At 40.9% G+C, this 18210-nt stretch overlaps 1 protein-coding gene across 1 annotated transcript; it reads right to left on the bottom strand.

Annotated features, from left to right (window-relative positions):
* Positions 1–3008: 3008 nt before the first annotated feature.
* gje1a (gap junction protein epsilon 1a) lies at positions 3009–9253 on the bottom strand. The gene is made up of 4 exons (XM_008289663.1): positions 9215–9253; positions 8414–8596; positions 6156–6353; positions 3009–3206 (listed from the first exon to the last, which is right to left on the bottom strand). The coding sequence occupies exons 1-4, from the start codon at positions 9251–9253 to the stop codon at positions 3009–3011; spliced, it is 618 nt and encodes a 205-aa protein (XP_008287885.1).
* Positions 9254–18210: the final 8957 nt, after the last annotated feature.

Here is an 18210-nt window from a genome sequence, read left to right as displayed (position 1 = left end):
TGTGATGCTGGATGTGAGGAGCGAGAGGTTGACCTGACTGAGAACTCAGGGACACTATGCACGCCCATATGATATGGACTAAACATACCCTAATTCATCGTCCATTTTACTCTAAAGGGGGCCATAATTTATAAATGGAACATCCTGCTTTATTGGAGGAGCCTTGAAACTAGTAATTAAGACTGTTAACTTATTAGAAAAATATTTTCTGAGGCAACAGAATAACTGAGAAGTCTCCTGGACTTCTATACAATCTGACTTTGTTTAGTAACCAGGTGAGTCACCCCCTACTGGCTGTTTGACAGACTGCAGGTTCACAGCACTTTAGCTTAGCTTCACATTACAGATGGGGGGTTTACGGGCATCTTTTGTATGTAGCTAGAACCAGTTGGTAAACTTCTGTAGCTGGCATGCTAACCACCAACCAACTAAATGTTAGGGGCTGTCGATCATCATAGCTGAGAATGTGAACACACTGAGATAGTTTGACTTTGCTTCAGATTTATATTGTTAAAAACGCTCATGTGACCAGGTTGTAATACAAATACAAAAGCATTTTCCTCCTTAAGCACTTTTTATGAGCCAGTCAGTGACTGCAGTGTCAAGAGGTGGCAATCTGGAATTGATACGTTCTTGATGGGATTTCCACCAAATAACCGCAGATTTCATCAAATCCATTTACATGCCAGCTCATCCTGCTTGAATGGACTTCTACATTTTCATTTATTGTAAACACAGCCTAAGTCTTGGTGACAGAACATTAAGAGGCAAAATTTAAAACCATCCTCCACTGACAGATACCAGAACACAGACGGACCAAAATCACAGGAGTCACATACCTGTTTCAAACCCTCCTAAATGCTTCCATTTCAACCAGATGAATGACTTGGGATCAACTGAAGTGGTCCCTCAGGCCTGGAGTAGTTTATTCAAAGGTTTAAAAGGGTTTGAAATGAGGATTTGATCCACTTTTGTCTGGTAATGCAATTTTGTACCTGAGATGATAAACAGATTGCTGAAAACTTCATAACAAAAGTTGGATGGATGTCTGATTAAAGAAAAAAAAAAAACTTTACAAAACATGAGAGGTAATCATTTTCAAAATACATCGACAGTGACACCAAAGGCAAATTTACAGAGTGTAATAATACTTCAAGCTAAGAGGTGGTGATATAAAGAGAAAGGACATCCTTGATAAGTTCCACAGTAGAGACAGCTCACACTCAGACATGGAAACAAAAAAAAAACTCTAATATTTCTGGACTGAATGAGCAGTTGGTTTCAATTTTCATTCAGCTACTTGTTATATTATATGAGAGCGATACGGCCTTGAAACTCTCAAACCTTCACAGTTATAATCTGATTCTGTCCATGTCTGTTGAGAACTTGACTACACAGTGATATTCCTTAACCAGCTGGGACCTCATCAGTCTCACCTTGGATGCCGGAGCACATTAGAAGTGGTGGTTCAATACCTATTTCGTGTAACAAGGACAACACTTTATATGTCCTCCAACAATTCATCATCGGATGTCAACCGGTTTGTTGGTACATTTGTATTCAAACCCAATTCGTTATTTCTTCAGATAATTTAAAACCATTACAACTTGCAGTACTGTTAAAAAATCAAAAATTTTCATTCCAACACATTTTTATATCCAAATTTAAATAATACTTTTAAGTTCTCAATCTTTCACATTATAGATTTGATTAAAGTTTTAGATTTAGATTTAGTTCCTTTCTTTTTGTAGCTTATTATATCAAACCCATTTTGTATAAAACTTGTGTGTCTGGGGTGATGTTTGCCTTCAAAGAATAAATTACTACTTTACGACCATTTTATCCGTCTTTCAGCTACAAGGTTGTTCCAGGATGTCTTCATGGAGGTAAACTCAGCCATGTGTTTAAGTTTCTGGTGCAGGAGATTGGCGAACGTTGTTTAAGAACCACCAGCGTTAGATACGAAAAGGCTGAAAACCGAAAGGTCGGAACGGGCTGGAAGCTGTATCAGACACATCTTGGAAGTGATAACTGTGACACATGCAAGTGTCAGGAGCAATGGCACCTGCCATTTATTCGCCTATGGGTAAGGTTGCTGGATCACAGTTCTTTAGTGATGATCTGTGAGCAGCTCTATAGTCTGCCTGTCATATTTGATCAGCACCTGGAAGACAAGCGAGACTATGGTGTTCATCTGCACTTTATACAGAATCATGTGACTAGTTAAGTTACTTGCATTGTCAAGGTTATTACACTACATGAAGCCTTTTAATCAAAGCTTTCAGCAACTTGGGAATTCTCCTGAAATAGTACTTATTCTGGCCCATTGTTGGCACCCCATAAGTGAACAAAGTCCAGAGAAGATGCATCAAGTCGGATAGATGAACCTATATAGTACATGACAGGCCCCTAACAAAAATGTGTGTAGCTAATACTTCCAGGAGGTTGCTTCTGTAGAGAGTCAGATATGAGGTACAACTGTGCACAACTCCAAGAATAGGATTTTACAGACCCTCAAGCTGCTACGGGTCACCGGTTTTGTAACAAATTGGACTTTCGCCGTCACTGTATTTCATAGCACCATGAAGTTGACGCCTATCTTTCAGTCATCTTGTGGGAAAAAAAAAGAAAACCACAAATCTTTCTATCCCATCCCTTAACAGTTCAGTAGGAGGTACATAAACTCTGGCCATTACGTCCATACAAGACCTCTGGACACAGCCAGTACAGACCCACTGATGTCTGAAATACGTCCAGGGAGGATCGCTCTCTAGTTAAGGGCAAAAACACCTCGAGAGTATTTCGGATTTGCCAGCTCTGACATTGTTGCACATTCTCAAAGTTCTTGGTGCAACTCACTCACGATGGACCACAGGTGAGGTTTTGCTCTTATGTTAGCTTCCTGTTTATAAAAGTCCAGCTAACAAAGAGCCAAAACTGGCAGAAATAGTGTCATATGTTTTCACCCTTAGTCGCTGTGTGTGTGCATGCATGCTGGTGTGTTTGTGTCATTGGTTGTTGAGATAACCGAGCCGCCGGCAGAGTATCTCAAATATCTCAGCAATACAGAGAAGTATGGTGATCACGGTGAAGGTGTACATGGCACTGAGGAAGATGGTTTTTTCAAAGTGTTCGGGCACCATGCACTTAGTTACGTTAAAGGCCTTTTCCAAAGCGCTGGCATCACACTTGTACAGTGGGTGAACCTGGGGAAAGGAAAGAGAAACAAACAGTAATACTCATATGGATATGTGAAGTTCTGAACACTGACTGAACAATCCTCTTCTGATTCATATAAATGTGAGTCGTCAGCATTGATCCTCGCTGCACCTATGGAAGTAAGGTACACTGGGCAGAACCAACACCTGAACAGTTGATTAAAGATGTCGTAAGGATTAAAAAGCAGGGATGGCCAGCAGCTATCATCAGTCAGTCCCTTCAGTTGGCCATGTGCTCTGTAAGCTTCTTCTTAATCACTGCCGGTAGTAGCAGAGTCTAATGATCCTCTCTGCTGACTTTCTTGATTAGAAGTTTATTCCAGCATCTTTAAATGCTGCACTGGGACTACATCTTCACTGAACTGTGCCAGTTGTTTGGCATCCACTCAACTTCCACAAGATGTTATGGACAAGGAGTCAAAGGGCTTCCTATTCTCAAGTATCTTGGGTTCATGGACTGCATGCAAAAGTAGGACATCGCCTGCAGGAGCTCACATCAAAAGCAAACCTTATTAATTATAAATATATACTTATATCTATAACGTCTGTCCTATCGAATCTATGCTGCATAAACTTGCAACACAAAGGAGACGAGCTCTGCAGACAATTATGAGACAAAAGCTGATGGTACAAATATGTGTCTTGAAGAAACCATGCCAATGTGCTTTCAGGTTAGCATACAAGCTTGCAGGTTAATGAGCTTACAACTACCCGATCCAGATAGCACAATTAGCTGTTATGATCAACAACCCGAAACTTTTTTGCAGCTGGTTGGATAACATGCCAGCTACAGAAGTTTGCCAATTGGCTCTAACTACATATAAAATATGTGCGTAAACCTCCTGGAAATATTAAGCCAATTCAGAAGTGCCTTAAACCTGCACTCTGTCAAAAACAGCCAGCAGGGGGCGACTCACCTGGTTGCAAAACAAAGTCTACTTGTTTAAAAGTCAATGAGAAAATGACCCTACTTCTCGTTTGAGTTGTTACCTCAGTAAGAATTAGTAAACAAGCTTGCAAGTAACTAACTTACTATTAGCAATCCAGCTAGCATAGACAGTTATAGCGAACGACAACCCCTAACCGTTTTTCAGTTAGTTAGCTGGTCAGTTTGTTAGCATACTAGCTACCGAACAAAAAATGGACGTCGCCTCCAGGTCTGAAAAGTGAATGTAGAAGTCATTTAAAATTGCTTACTTCTCGACAGCCAGCAGCAATTTTTGCATTTTTGTGCACACAAACATCAGGAGGGAAACCTTGTAAAATTAGTTTTAGATTTTTAACAAAAAAGAAGACTGAGTGTTGTTCTTTATTTTAGGATTTGTTAATTACCGAACATGTTGTGTCGGTTTTAATTTGGTGGATCAAACTGGCCTTGATCTGCCCCTGCTATGATTCATCTTGTGGGAATTCTTTATTTATGCTTCATCAAATAGTTATTTCCTAATTTTGTTTTGGACCAAAGTATCAACTAACAAATGTAACAGATAGTATGTTTCCAGCATTGGTACAAATAGTATGTCATTCAAAAATTAAATAAAGACAACTGAAGGACATTTTCATTCAACCGTCTCTGGAGTTACTGGTAACCTTCTGTAAACAGTAGCACTCGCACAAACATGTTTCTCAATAACTACATGTTGTCATAGACTCTTTTTCTTTGATGTAGTTGCGAGGCTGTAGACAATAATGAAGGAAAAAAGTATTTCAATACAGAGAGAGTTTTTCTTTACTTATTGCACAAAAAGCCAGCATATCTCCCAGCTCAGTGTTGGCAATTTACAGTCAGTGGTTTACAGTTGACGTCATCAAAAGAGCTATTTTGGATTTTGTGGCATTATTTTTTTTTTTTTTTAGATGGAGTGTATCCATAATTTTGAAAAGATCCATTCTCACCAATAATTCATTAGAACTACAACTCTGTCAATTATCAATGGCTCAAAGGTATTTTAGATATACCATCTGCTCAACCTGTGGAATATTATTAGACAAAAGCAAAACCTGACTTGGCCAACCTGAGGAATATACTGTCTTATGAGAGTCTACTTGTGTATTTTAAATACCTTGTCCTACCTCTTGACCGAGCTAGTCGCAATTACAGACGTTACTAAAACTGGCCTGGTCACAACAGAAATGGGGAGACTTATCTGATTGCAAGAGAAGGTCTGATTGTATAGAAGTCTATGACAAAGTGACCAGACTTCATTTGATTTTATGGTTTCAATTGCAAGGTTCAAGTCCCCTTCAATACAGCATGGTGTTCACTTTGTAAGTTATGGCCTCATTTATAGGCAAATAGAGGATAAAGCAGGGTATGCTGTAGAGCCGGGCCGCTTGACAAGTCGCTACTACATAAGCATGTGTAGTGCTCTTGGGTCCTTGGTTAGATCCATCCTTCGCTTGCCATGTCTGGTTAAAGAAACTAAGATGTTGGTAGCCATATGCCAAACAAGAGGCTTCAGAATGGTAGGCCACAAACCAGTGGGTGCGGTTACCATGGGTACGTCCATCTTTTGTATCCAGTCCATATATGGGACCAAGCCATCCTGACACTGACGGAGGTTTCACAAAGTCAATATTTTGAGGATTTTAACAATACTGCGCTGCTGCCTATTGTATTAAAATCTATTATTTGGATTAATTTAGAAATGGTAAAGGTAGGACCAAATGGGAAGGGAGGCCTCAAAACCCTGAACATGCTGGAGGGATGACATTTCCCTTCCTGACTGGGAGATCTTTAAAACCCCCAGCAGGAACACAAGAAATTTCATTGTGAAAAGGTTCTAAGGGGTACGCTACTCTGCATGTCTGTCTGTCAAGAAACTGGGGTTGTGATACTCAACTTGAAAACAAATGGATGGATGCATAACAGTGACATACCGTAGATATGCACTCTACAGAGCTCCTCAAGTTAAAAAAAGTTAGACATTGACAAACCTGAAAGCCAAAGAGGTGGCTTTGTAGCCAGAAGGCGATGACCTCCAGAATGATGCGTAGAAGAACGGAAATGATGTAGAAGACGGTGTAGATGGGTCGTTCAAGGATCTCCTCCTGGTCAATGTTCTTACAGGCGGCATACAGGTGGAACACTGCCCCAGGAACAAGCACCGTTACCAGCTGTAATGCCCAGAAGACCTGGAGAGGGAGCAAACAAGGGGTGGTGGAAATGAGAAAAGTTACTGGAGATATAAAGGGTATAAAATGGAGGACTCATGAACTAGATGATGGAAGTAAATAAGAAACAAGACAGCATTAACAGGAGTGAGACAGGAAGTCATGGGTTTGGGAGATAAAAGGCAGGAAAAAATGTTGAGAAGGAAGAGACAGCGCAAGATTTAGTCATTCAGTTTTCAGATGGTGCAAGTAAAGAAACCTACAAGTTGTGTTTTTGGCAACTGAGGCGGGCAGGAATCCATCCAAGTTCAATGTTGACTGAAATGTTTCATCTATCCAAAACTGCATTTTCTATCAGCATAGAAAACCTGTCATGTTGATAACGACCCGTGGCTGTTTTCTATCTGCATAGTTTTATTTGATTGGAAACATCTCCATCTGTCCCGAAGGTGCTGCTGGTTCATTTACAATCCTGTATATTCTGCATTGGAGTTCCACCAATTACAAAAAACAGATTCTCGTTTGAATTAATGTAATTATGCACATGTGGTTTTATGTGTTTGACAAAGAATGTATTATTATTACTGAGTATGACTTACACCTGCAGTAAATAATTGATTACAAAGGTTTTTTGGCATACATTTTCATTACTAGAGTAGGACACTTTTAGTGTTATGACTGCTAGCTATAACGTCCATTACTCTAGTTTGTCTTTAGCATAGGTTAACTTTACTAAACAATATATTTTGAGTTTAAAAGAGTGGCATTAGCATAGCCTAGTTAGCTTAGTAAAGTTAGTTACCAGTGTCATATCTTGTTTCAGCATATTTTATCTTAGTTGGTTGTAGATTTACTTCAGTGTCAGAGAAGTAGAACCAATAGAATAAGTCGCCATGTCATTAAATTGCATGTTTTTTGTTTACTGTAGCTAAATAAGGGTGGGCAAACTGTTACTTTGGTGTCTGTTTTTAACAACAATTAGCTTACATGACTGCATTTCACTCAAGCACACTATAGCTTAGCTGATATCTACAATTTTCTTTTGTTTTTAACATGCTAGCTATACACATTGTGTGGTATTAGGGGACTGAAAAATTGTGCTAGCAGGCTTCATTCCTCTGTGACTGAGTTGTATCTTTTACTTTCACTTAATGTGGTTTAAGTTAGCTCGCCCTGAAGTAAGACATGGTGTTGTGAATCTTGACTTTGAAGCTGTTTAGGTTAGCTTATTTAGCATAATTTAGCTAAGCTAATATTAAAAACTTGAAAACCTTCACCTATATAAGATTTACAAGGTCTGATTTGGAAGTTTGTTCTGATATTCGTAAGGCAGAAGCACAACTGCACTTTAAGTTGCTACGGCTTTCTTGGACGTGCTTTAAACTTGGGGGAAACAACCAAACAAACGCTCCTCAGTTAATCTGGAATTTGTAATTTGTTTAATCTGATTTTAAACAATTGGAGTGAATACAGGCTGCATAAATCTTTCAGGAAGGGCCAAAACCTTTGTGCCTGTTCTGACCACAAGAACCGCCCCCGCAGAACTTAGTCAAAGCCGTCTTCTGTGGAGAATGAAGAACCTCCTCCAGAGTAGGAGCTTCTGAGCGGCCCTTTTAAAACTAATTTTAAACTATTTAGAATGTCTAAATAGCCCATGTCACATGAATAAATGTACATCAAAAATACACATAAAACATGGCCTGTACAAGATTCCCCAAAACCACCATTTTTCTTTGATTTGACCCACACTGGTTGATTTAGAATCCATCTCAGTATTTACGGGTCAAACTTGACCCGAAACAGCCTCAGTGTACGAAAGTATACAATTTTAAAATATTTTCATTTTTGTGTATTTTGGTTCACTTTCAGAAACGTAATCAAATTTCAGATTAAACGACTCATGTTTAGGATGTTTTTACTGCTGTCAAATGTCAAAACGGGTCAGATTTGACCTGAAGAGTATGTAAGTGCTAATTATGAACGTATTGGACCGAACCTGTTCTCACAATTATATTTAAGGACTGAAAGTGCTTTATCATGAGTACAATCTAGTTTTACATCTCAGTTTGGCTCAGACCTACCTGAGGTGTTATGGGTCTGAACTGGTTGTAGCAGTACAGGTTGAGTTCTCGGCGGTCGGGGTCACAGCTGAAGTGCAGAGCTTCATTCCCATAGACGGCGAAGCCAAGAACGCCCAGAAAGAACATCCGCACCGAGCCGAAGAACAAGGTGTGGAACTGGCCTATCACCGTAGGAGGCCTGAGCTGCAACACACACACACAAATACACACAGGGACACATGTAAGCAACACACAAACAGGCACAGTCACACAAAGCAACACACACGTGCACATCAAGGTAGAAAAGCAAGAACACACACGCTCGTATGTGCACACATAGAGGCATTTACATTGTACATCATTCCCACAGACGTGCGACAAACGTGCACACAAACACCCACAGTCAGAGACAAAGAGAAAACAGCTTTTGTCAGCCAGATAAATGCAGCTGCAACACTGAGGCCCTGAGCTCTGAAGGCTGAAACAAAACCCATTCACAGGAAACATTTCCCATCTCATCTCTTTACCTGCTCTGCTCTGACACTTAACACCGAGTCACGCTCGCCAGAAAAAAGGCCGAAATGACACTCCGACAAAGCAGAGAGCCTTTTGGTTTACTAATATGTCACTCAGCTGCATAAAGACAGCACGAAAGGACTGAAAACAGATCAATGTCCTTTCATTTTCTGCCTCGAGAGGGATGATTGTTCCACGGTGCTGCTCTGTAACTGTCAAACCCTGAAAGGTACAAACAGTCCGAGGCAGCACGGGGGCGAACGTGGCAATAAAATCCCCCACAATCAGCCTTTGTCGTCTACTTACGCATCCTTCGTAGAAGTTTTTGATGTAGTTTAAGGACATGGTTTGCTGGTGGATCTCCCCTGTTTAATTCCGGGGCTGCTGTGGGCCCTCATGGCCGGTTTGCTGCTGGCAGCAGTTACAGGCCACCAACAGAGCAGAGGCTGTGACTGAACCCTCCGCCTCTCGCTCTCTGTCCTAAAAGCCCATGTCAATGCATATTTTTTTTTGCCTTTTATCCCTCCATCAATTGACTCACTCAGTAGAAAAAAAGACAACAGAGACAGAGGGGCCGACAATGGCCTGTGAGGGCATGTGGTCCCTGCATTATAATCCCTATAGAACTATGTCAGCAAAAAAAAGCCACCGTCCTGCTGCACACAATGCAGAGAGAGATGGCAAAACATGCAACAAAAATACAATGCAGCTCGGTAGGTAGAGGACCAGGGGAGCTCAACTTCACTTATCTTTAAGATTTGAAACTTTAAAAAAAATAAAAATAAAAGAAAGAACACTTTGCAGGGTTGGAATATTTTTTTGCAAATTTAATTGGATTTAACAAACCAATTCTGGTCCCTTTGTTTTGTTTTGTGGAGTTAAAGGTTGAAGTGGACACATGGCTAAATCCCTGTAAGGAACATTTTTAAAAAGTCAGAAACAAGAGTGATGACAACACACCCTGCACTGCAAATACTTGTGGAAGAGCATTGACGGAGCTGCTGTGGTCCCAAACACAGTCCGTTGGCGAGCTACGAGCGACCAGCCACCAACACAGACAGAAAACCCCCTCGATCAAACTTCAAACTCCAAAAAGCCCAAACTGGACAAAGTGAAAATAAAATGGAAGTCCACACACCAACCGTAATCCTGGCGGCGTGTTGTTCATTCCCCCCTCTTTTTTCCACTCAGGGATCCTAAACTCATGCCAGTTGCGGAACCTTGCGGGTCAGAGAGCGAAGTCAAGTCAGACCAAACCAGCGAGAGGCGCTTCCGGTCAGGACTTCCAAAATAAACAAAGGCGCTTGTAACGGACTCAATATGGAGACTAAGAACTTAACATCAGACTGAAATGTAGAAATAAATATTACAAATTTGGGATTAGTAGGAATGTCACGGAAAAGAAAAATACTGTTGTCTTTACAACCACTCGATTACTTATTAATATGTATGTGAAAGTAGTCCACACATAAGCAGGTTTACGTTACATGTATTACAACAGGTCATGTTTTACTGGTCACAGCTCAGAAATGACCTGAGAAACACAAAGATGAATGAAGAAATAAAGTAAGTATGTAAACATGGGAAAACACATGAAGAAATGTGTGAATTTATAACATGAACACCAAAATCCTAAATACAAATTCTCTAAATGGTTCTAAATTTTTAATAATAATAATTTTTAAAAAATGCATTTAAAGAAATTACTGGTCATTTTTTGATCAATCAATCTGTGTTGGCTTGAAGACGCTGAGGACTGCAAACCCAGCTCAGACAGTTCAAATGTATTTGAGCACAACAATGTGCCAACAATGGAAGTAGGATGTAAATATGACAACAATGACAATAATACTGAACTTTATTTATGAGGTTCTTTTCAAAAACAACGTTTCAAAGTGCTTCTGTGAGCAAAATTCTGTGGCAGAATGTGAAACAAAATTAAATCAGCCCACAAAGAATAGCAGGAATAATTAAAAAACACATAAACAAACAAACAAACAAACAAACAAACAAACAAACAAACAAACAAAACAAATGCGTGATATAACCATAATTTCTCCATTAAATGTCTAACAACGTGTCATACTGATTGGGGATACTGTGATTTTATTTTGAAGGTTTAGTCCTGAAATATCTGGTGTTATCGGTGCTAACTGTGTCTCTTTTGATGATACAACTTTGACAGCCAACTCCTGCCGGCTTGTAGCGGCTGTGCGTCGCGGAGCCAGTGCCAAGAGCCGGTGCGTAAAAGCGCATCAGCTCAAAAAGAAAGAAATGAAGTCTGACTGACAGGAGCTACAATTAAATTGCGTTTTATTGTAGTTGCCCCTCACCAGCAACTACAAAGTAATCAGTCTGTGTGTGAACAGTCTGCAGTTTAAGGACTAAGGTCTAACAAGTTGATATTTTATGGGTGAGCTAGGAATGGCCGCTCCTCAGAATGATTGGATTTTGTGGTCAATCAGTGCAAAAATTGCATTGCTAACAGGTCAAAGGTCACTAAAAAAAATGCTGTATACTTTCATAAGGGTGAAGGGTAGATTTAGGATTTTTTGGTGCAGATAAGCAACCATGGTGGGGCTTTCCATTGGTGAGGTTTCATTTGACCAGGGATGATATTTTACTAATTTTGACTGCTCAGTAACTTGAAAACAGTGTAAGACAGACACATTGCTTGTATCAGAAACCATATGTAGCCTACCTACTGGAGATGTAGTATTTGACCTTAGGTGATATTTTAAGGTCAAACTCAAGGTCAAAAGAAAACACCTATTTTGTGGTGAGATGGACAGAATAATGGTTTCCTGCAATCATGGCCATCAGGGGCAACTATATTGCTCTACTGAGGGTCCTCTAGTTTCAAAGGTTACAATTCACGATTTTACTTTTAAGTAATTTGAGAGACTGACAGAGTTTGATCATTAACAGATTCCCAGTAAACAATGCTCTGTTTCCTAACCATTATTTTTCCAAATGTAGAGATAACCTCATGGGACAGCAGAGTAAAAGTTTGGCATATATTTGGCAGTTAAGCTACATTCTATCTCCAGAAGCTGTATCTATAATACAGCGACTGTTTGTTTCAGGAATGATATTGATTCTGATTATTAGTAACCAAAGAGAGATAACCAATATTTAGAAACACCGGCAAAGGTACTCTTGCGAAAAAGTTTTGGAAGGAATTTATTTTGGTAGAACATCTGCAATTTACCAATGGAGCCAATAATGCCATATTTCATAATCCAACTCCTTGGCAATATTCCTTTCTTTTCTTTTTACTTTTTTCTTTTCTTTTTTTTTCCAGAGCTGTAGGTTGCTCCTCGAAGGTTGTTATTATTTGTCACCACAAAGGAGGTTTTGAAAATGACAAAAAGCAGGTAGTGGAAAAAGGAGACAAAGCCATGAACCTGAAGTCTATATCCAGTGAGTCAGACCAGCAACCTTTCATTTCATCAGTGATGGAATAATATAAGCTTGACACGAGGAAAAACTGAAGCTATTTGATAAAGATGCTTGAAGCTACATTTCGACTCAGAGTGATTCAACAAGATGGGCCTCAAGCTGGAGGAATGGTCACGGTTAATACTGCATGTTATATCTGTCGCGACATTGGTTTAGATCTGGATGAACACAAACCAAAGACCAAGACAGATATATGATATAGATGAACAAAAACATAGATTCCAGTAACGGGCAAATCTTTTCATGTAGCCTGGTGGAATTTCTTTCTTCTAAATGAAACCATCAGTTGTGCCGTGTTGAGGTAGTGTTGGTACACAACAAACTGTCTTATTTAACTACTGTAATGGTCCATACTATGGCAAGAAATGCTCAGGTTAGCAAACAGTGAGAAACAACAGCCCATCTTTACTGTTAGACATGAAGGCGAGTCAGTTCAGAACATTTCAAGAAAGTTTCTTCTAAAAGCATCAAATGCTGTGAAGAAACTGGCTCTCATGAGGACTGCTCTGGGAAAGAAAGATCAAGAGTTCACTGGAGTTAGCAGCCTCAAAAATCAAATTAAATCCCAGATCAGTGCTGCCCAGAGTTGAAGCGGCAGACACATGTAACATCAACCATTGGGAGGAGATTGGGAATCAAACTTTTATGGTGGAAAAACTGCCAAACACAACACTGTGGAGGGAGACCAAGAAGAAAAAAAAGAGACTTGATTGGATTCAAAAACAATGACCTTTAGACCAGTAGAGATCTAGACTTTGATCTGATGAGTCCAGATCTGAGATTTCTTTCTTTGTAAGACGCAGAGATGATGAATGGATGGTATCTGTACATGTGGTTCCATCCGGTGAAGGGGGCTTTGCTGCTGACACTGTTGGACATTTTCTCAGAATCCAAGGCAGCACTTAACTAGCCTGTCCACCACAACATCCTGCAGAGACACCCAGTGGGACCATCATTGGTTTGTCAGCAAGACGCTAAACCAAAACCCACCTTCAGGCTCTGTAAGGACTCTGTAAGGACACAGCCTCCACAATCACCTGCCTACACCCAGCTGAGGTGATCTGGGATGAGCAGAGTGAAGGAAAAGCAGCCAACCAGTGCATATGTGAAAACTACTTTTAAGACTGCTGTAAATCTCCAGCTGACAGCCTCATGAAGCCAGTTGGATGATTAAGGGTTTTACAGCAGAAGGAGGAAAATAATCAATCATTTAAAACCCATTTTGGTTTGTTGTAGCAAACAGAAAAACTAGAGGCTTGAGTAGTGGGTGTGCTCAAACCTTCGACTGCTACTAACAAACTCATGCCATCACTGAATGTCGGGTGTCAATACAGAGACAAACGCTGGACTAAAGCTGCATCATCCAAACGTTCTGGTGTTAAAAGTTAGTTCAGCAGCATAACAGGACCGTTGACTGAAATCAGACCAAAAAGCAGAGATTTCTCATTACTCCCACTTTATTAATTAGCTCACCATTGATCAGAAATGACAGATTGGGTCTTTTAAAGCAAAGAACATCAGATCAGCTTCTAACTCGTGTCGTGCCACCTCTGACTCTGCCATCTGTGGCGTTGGTGGGCACAGACAGAGAGACACTCAGCCTGTTGAAGTGGACTTTGAAGTCAGTTTGTCTTATTAAAGCAGCAGAATGGTGAGCTCCAGATGGCAGCCTTCATCTCTAACCTCACAGTACTGGGACAAAAGTCAGAAAAAAAATGGAAGTAAGGAGAAAGTCAAACTGAAAGAACTCATGAATCATGATTGAGTAATCAGCCAGAGCTTAATAGATGACTCCGTCAGACTAGCAGGCGATTCATCCGTGCGCTTCTTTTCATTCAAATCAGATTTTAGTCATTCGAAAGCACTTCTGAGAAACGGACCGACCCAAGGGCTGTTGACGTTATCCATGAACCTACCACTGTTTCTTCGTTGTTACTCATTAAGCTCATTCATGTTCTCTGTGAAACAACTAAGTATGATGATCACAGACAGGAGAGAGTTTAAAAATGCATGAAACTAACAAAAACCATATGTTTAAAACTGGAAGAGATAATGAGCTTCAACACGTCTGGACACAAAACAGTTCGTTTGTGTGGTTTTGCCTGATAGCGACGGAGACAGGCAGGATTAGAAGCACTCCGATAGTGTTTAGAACGTGAGGGAAACCTGGACATTTAATGATACGCTGAATTAGTCCACACAAAACAACCTGCTGGGTTTGTGACATAGAAAACATGCAGGTGTTAGTAGAAGATAAGCCCGTGAATGTATTTTATCCCACCCTGTGGATTGTCACACTCCCTTGTGGACTCCTGGAATGTGCGTTCAATCTCTTTTGTTGTTCCTCTGCAGCTTTTTAACCCCAATCACCGACAAGGTTTTGAAAATGCATCTCGGCCCTTTTTGTGTGGAAATCAAATGGAGAAATCACACCGTTTGATATCAGGTGGAGACCATTTTATCTGTGTAATTTATCACAATGATGCCAATCCTTGTGGATATTTCAGGTTTTGAGACATTTGCTGAAAAATGATGGTCAATACAGAACTCATGAAAGAAAGGAAAAAAACTCTCCAATGCTAATTATCACCAGGACTCAAACAAGGCCAAGTTGCAAATCCCACTCCTCTGCATTTTACAGTTGTGTAAATCGAAGGAGGAGTGGATGATGAAATGGTAGTGGAATGAGGGTTGGTGGCAACAAGAAGAAAGAAAAGAAGGCAAAGAAGATGGACACGGCAAGCACATGCATGGCTGGATGGAGGAAAGCTGAATCAAGAAATGGAACTGAGAAACACTGGGATAAAAAACATTAAAAAAATCAAAGAGAAGCAAGTGCATTGTACATTTAAAAGAACAGCTGCTGAGATAAAGTGCTGTTCAGTAGAGAAATTAAATTTTTATTGCAAATTTCCCAAACAAGTTTAAATACTACGCTCTACAGTACTATATATGGAAAACCCAATGAGCATTACGATTCGTGTCTATCTGCTGTTTGGTATCTGAGCGAGTGACGTTCAGTGGCTTGATGAGAAATCAGCTACCACTTGCTGGAAAACAATGAGACTTAAGCACACAATCAGGGAAAATATTCAACAAAACCAAAACTAAAATATTTAATCGTTTTGACAACATTTTTTTTTTGCCTCCCTTTCAATGATCCAAATGGGTCGTGCCTCCCTCTGATAAAATAGCTTCAGCTTGAGGCAATTATTATAGATTTTACACCTTGCACTGATGTCAAACACGCAACATGTGGTTATAAAAATGATATATGAGACGCATTTAGAACAATGGAAGCAGGTTTGTTTTCAGCTCAATATTTCAAGTAACTTATTTCAGGGTGAACAGCCCTCTTCTCTCCTCCACCACCTGAAGGAAGTCTGCTATGTGGGATAAGAGACTCTGAGCGGCGTCGAGCATGACACATATCCTTTAAATTTCTGCGGACATACGCAACCTTCATAAACTTACATGAAATGGTGCCCCAATGATTTGTAGTTATCACAGATCATGTATAATCTGAACTATGTGTGGCCTTTGAGCAATATTAGTGTCATTCAGGTGGAGAAAATGTTCAGAGGATGAGCAAAGGAATAGGTTGCATAGCTTAGAGGAGAGACCACAGCGTTGGCATGGGAGATGGAGGTGAGCAAACCAAGGCCTGGGCAGGGCCTTCCTGGAGTCCATGGTGCAGAGGCTGATCTCCACTCTCATTGGTTAACCATTCCAAGGACCGAATCATCGAAGAGAAGGAACAGAAGCATATGAGTGCTGGCAATGAAGATCGGAGCATCTTATAACATGAATCAACTTTGAAAGCCTCACGTCAATGAACGCTTTTGTCCACTTATGATGCTGATCTTAAGAGAAGACAGACATAGTGAGGTCATGCATGGAAAACAATTTCTCGGTGTACTGAACTTCCTGCAAGAAGCATTCTAAGCCTTGAGAAGGACCATTCTAAGATGGTATCTACGTCTAGACTAAACACCCAGACCTTAGGTGAGAGCTGACTTTGCACCAAGAGAGTGTAATCGTAGTAGTAATAGATTATCGTTGCCTTCTCAATAAACTTCTTTGGTTCACTGAAGAGGAGGTAAAAATATCATTTCCCAAGAAAGTTTGAAACTGTGGGGTCTAAATTTCTTAAATGAAATGAAATGTTGGACTGAGTTGGTTTGGTCAAATGTTGTCACAGCAGGCTGCAGAGAGAAATGCTGGAGCACCGATGTGAATGAGGAGCAGTCTTACAAGTATGACTGATGCTTTGTGGTCACAAAACACAACGATTGTTTCCTTTGCCATTTATCTTCCTGAGGAAGGGGAAAAAATCATAACAGAGTGGTAGGCTGGAAGCTAGCAGGCAAGGATGGAAGATCCTTGGCCATACATCTGCAAAACATTAGTTATTAAGAAGAGCCCCAAAACATGCTAAGACGGCAGCGTCAGAAAGAACCAATGATTTTTTATTTATTTATTTTTTTTTGTCTGTCCATATGTCACAACACAACCTAACAAAATGTGATTTCGATGGATGCCACTGGGAGTGTGTAGTAGCTCCCCATGCTAGTTTAAAGCAACAGCAACATGGCTTTATGACTTACTTCCACAAATGCGACCACTTAAATTTGCATGCTTTCTGAAATTTGGTCCCAGTCTGGAGCCTTGGCCCAGAGGACTGGGATTGTTGGTGCATTCGGCCTCTGTTCAGGAGGAGCTGATAAACTGATGATCAACTTTACTGAGCCAGACGAATTTGAGTTTTATGTATAAGCTCCAAAAGCTACCTTAAACACTGTCATTGCAAAATCCTATGATGGCCTTGAATCATGATTCTGATCATAACTGATCTTCCAACATGAGCATCAAGACTTTTCCTCCACAGCTGGATTCAGATGAGTTAAACAGAATCTAACTGGGTTGCTATCATTACCTGCCAGATGAAGGTGGAGGAAAAGGGCCACACAAGGGGCGAGAGCTGTGACGTAAATCTTGTGGGCGGGGCCAGCGGGCTTGAACCCGGAAGCTGTGCGGCAGGTAACAGGCGCTGAGGACCCTGGATTTGGGGACTTGCGCCACTTTGAGGCTGGATTTGACTGCTAGAAGATCTTGCTGGATTTTAAAATTGTCTGAGGAGGATGAGAGGGATTTTCCCGAGTAAAGGCGCTCCGGCAGATGCTCTAGATCAGGACACGTGATCGACGACTTCTGCAGGCTGGCCCGCTTTGGTTTGCGTAGCAGCAAGCATATTCTTTAGTTCAGTATAACCAACGCACAAACTGTCCACAAACTTTTGGCTATAAAGAGCATCCTCCCTCTGTTTCCCTTCCTTGTTTCCATCTTCTTAGCTTCATTCTGTGTCACCTCAACACTATGTGCCCAAAACTATGTGGACGGCTGCGATGTATGAATGTGCCATGCTGTCCACATATTTTTGGTCATCTTTGCAATCTGTAAAGCTCGATTCTTCTTCAAGTTCCCCCCAACCCCCTCTTCTCTGCTCTCCTGCGCTCTCTCTCTCTCTCTGTCTCTCTCTCTCAGCCACTCACGCTCATAGAAAGAGGGAGCGTCTGTGTTACCAGTGTCAAAGAAGTGCCTCCTCCTCTTTACGCGCATCAGTCGCCTCTCACTCGTCTCCCAGTCACTCAGATAAACAGTTGTCAGATGAACTCTTTTAAGAAAAACTTTTCCCTCGCTTGGACTGAAGCCCCACGCTGACACTGCGTCTTTACGCGCGGAGCATCCCATTGCGCGCCCGGCAGCGCACAAGCTCCCATCCCGTTCTCTCCTCTCCTCTCCGGAGCGCTCCTCTGTGGATATTCCCACGCCGCGCAAGG

Source organism: Stegastes partitus, unplaced genomic scaffold (genome assembly GCF_000690725.1).
Source record: "Stegastes partitus isolate 25-593 unplaced genomic scaffold, Stegastes_partitus-1.0.2 Scaffold629, whole genome shotgun sequence".
NCBI lineage: Eukaryota > Metazoa > Chordata > Actinopteri > Pomacentridae > Stegastes > Stegastes partitus.
Note: the sequence above shows the minus strand (reverse complement) of the source record. Positions and strands in the feature narration are given on the sequence as shown.

Bases quoted from the DNA above. Each gene is read 5' to 3' on its own strand.
- gje1a (XM_008289663.1), bottom strand. From the start codon at position 9,253: ATGTCCTTAAACTACATCAAAAACTTCTACGAAGGATGC. The intron at 8,597-9,214 runs GTAAGTAGACGA...TGTGTGTTGCAG, and splicing joins AAAACTTCTACGAAGGATGC to CTCAGGCCTCCTACGGTGAT. The intron at 3,207-6,155 runs GTTTGTCAATGT...TCCTTTCCCCAG, and splicing joins GCCACCTCTTTGGCTTTCAG to GTTCACCCACTGTACAAGTG.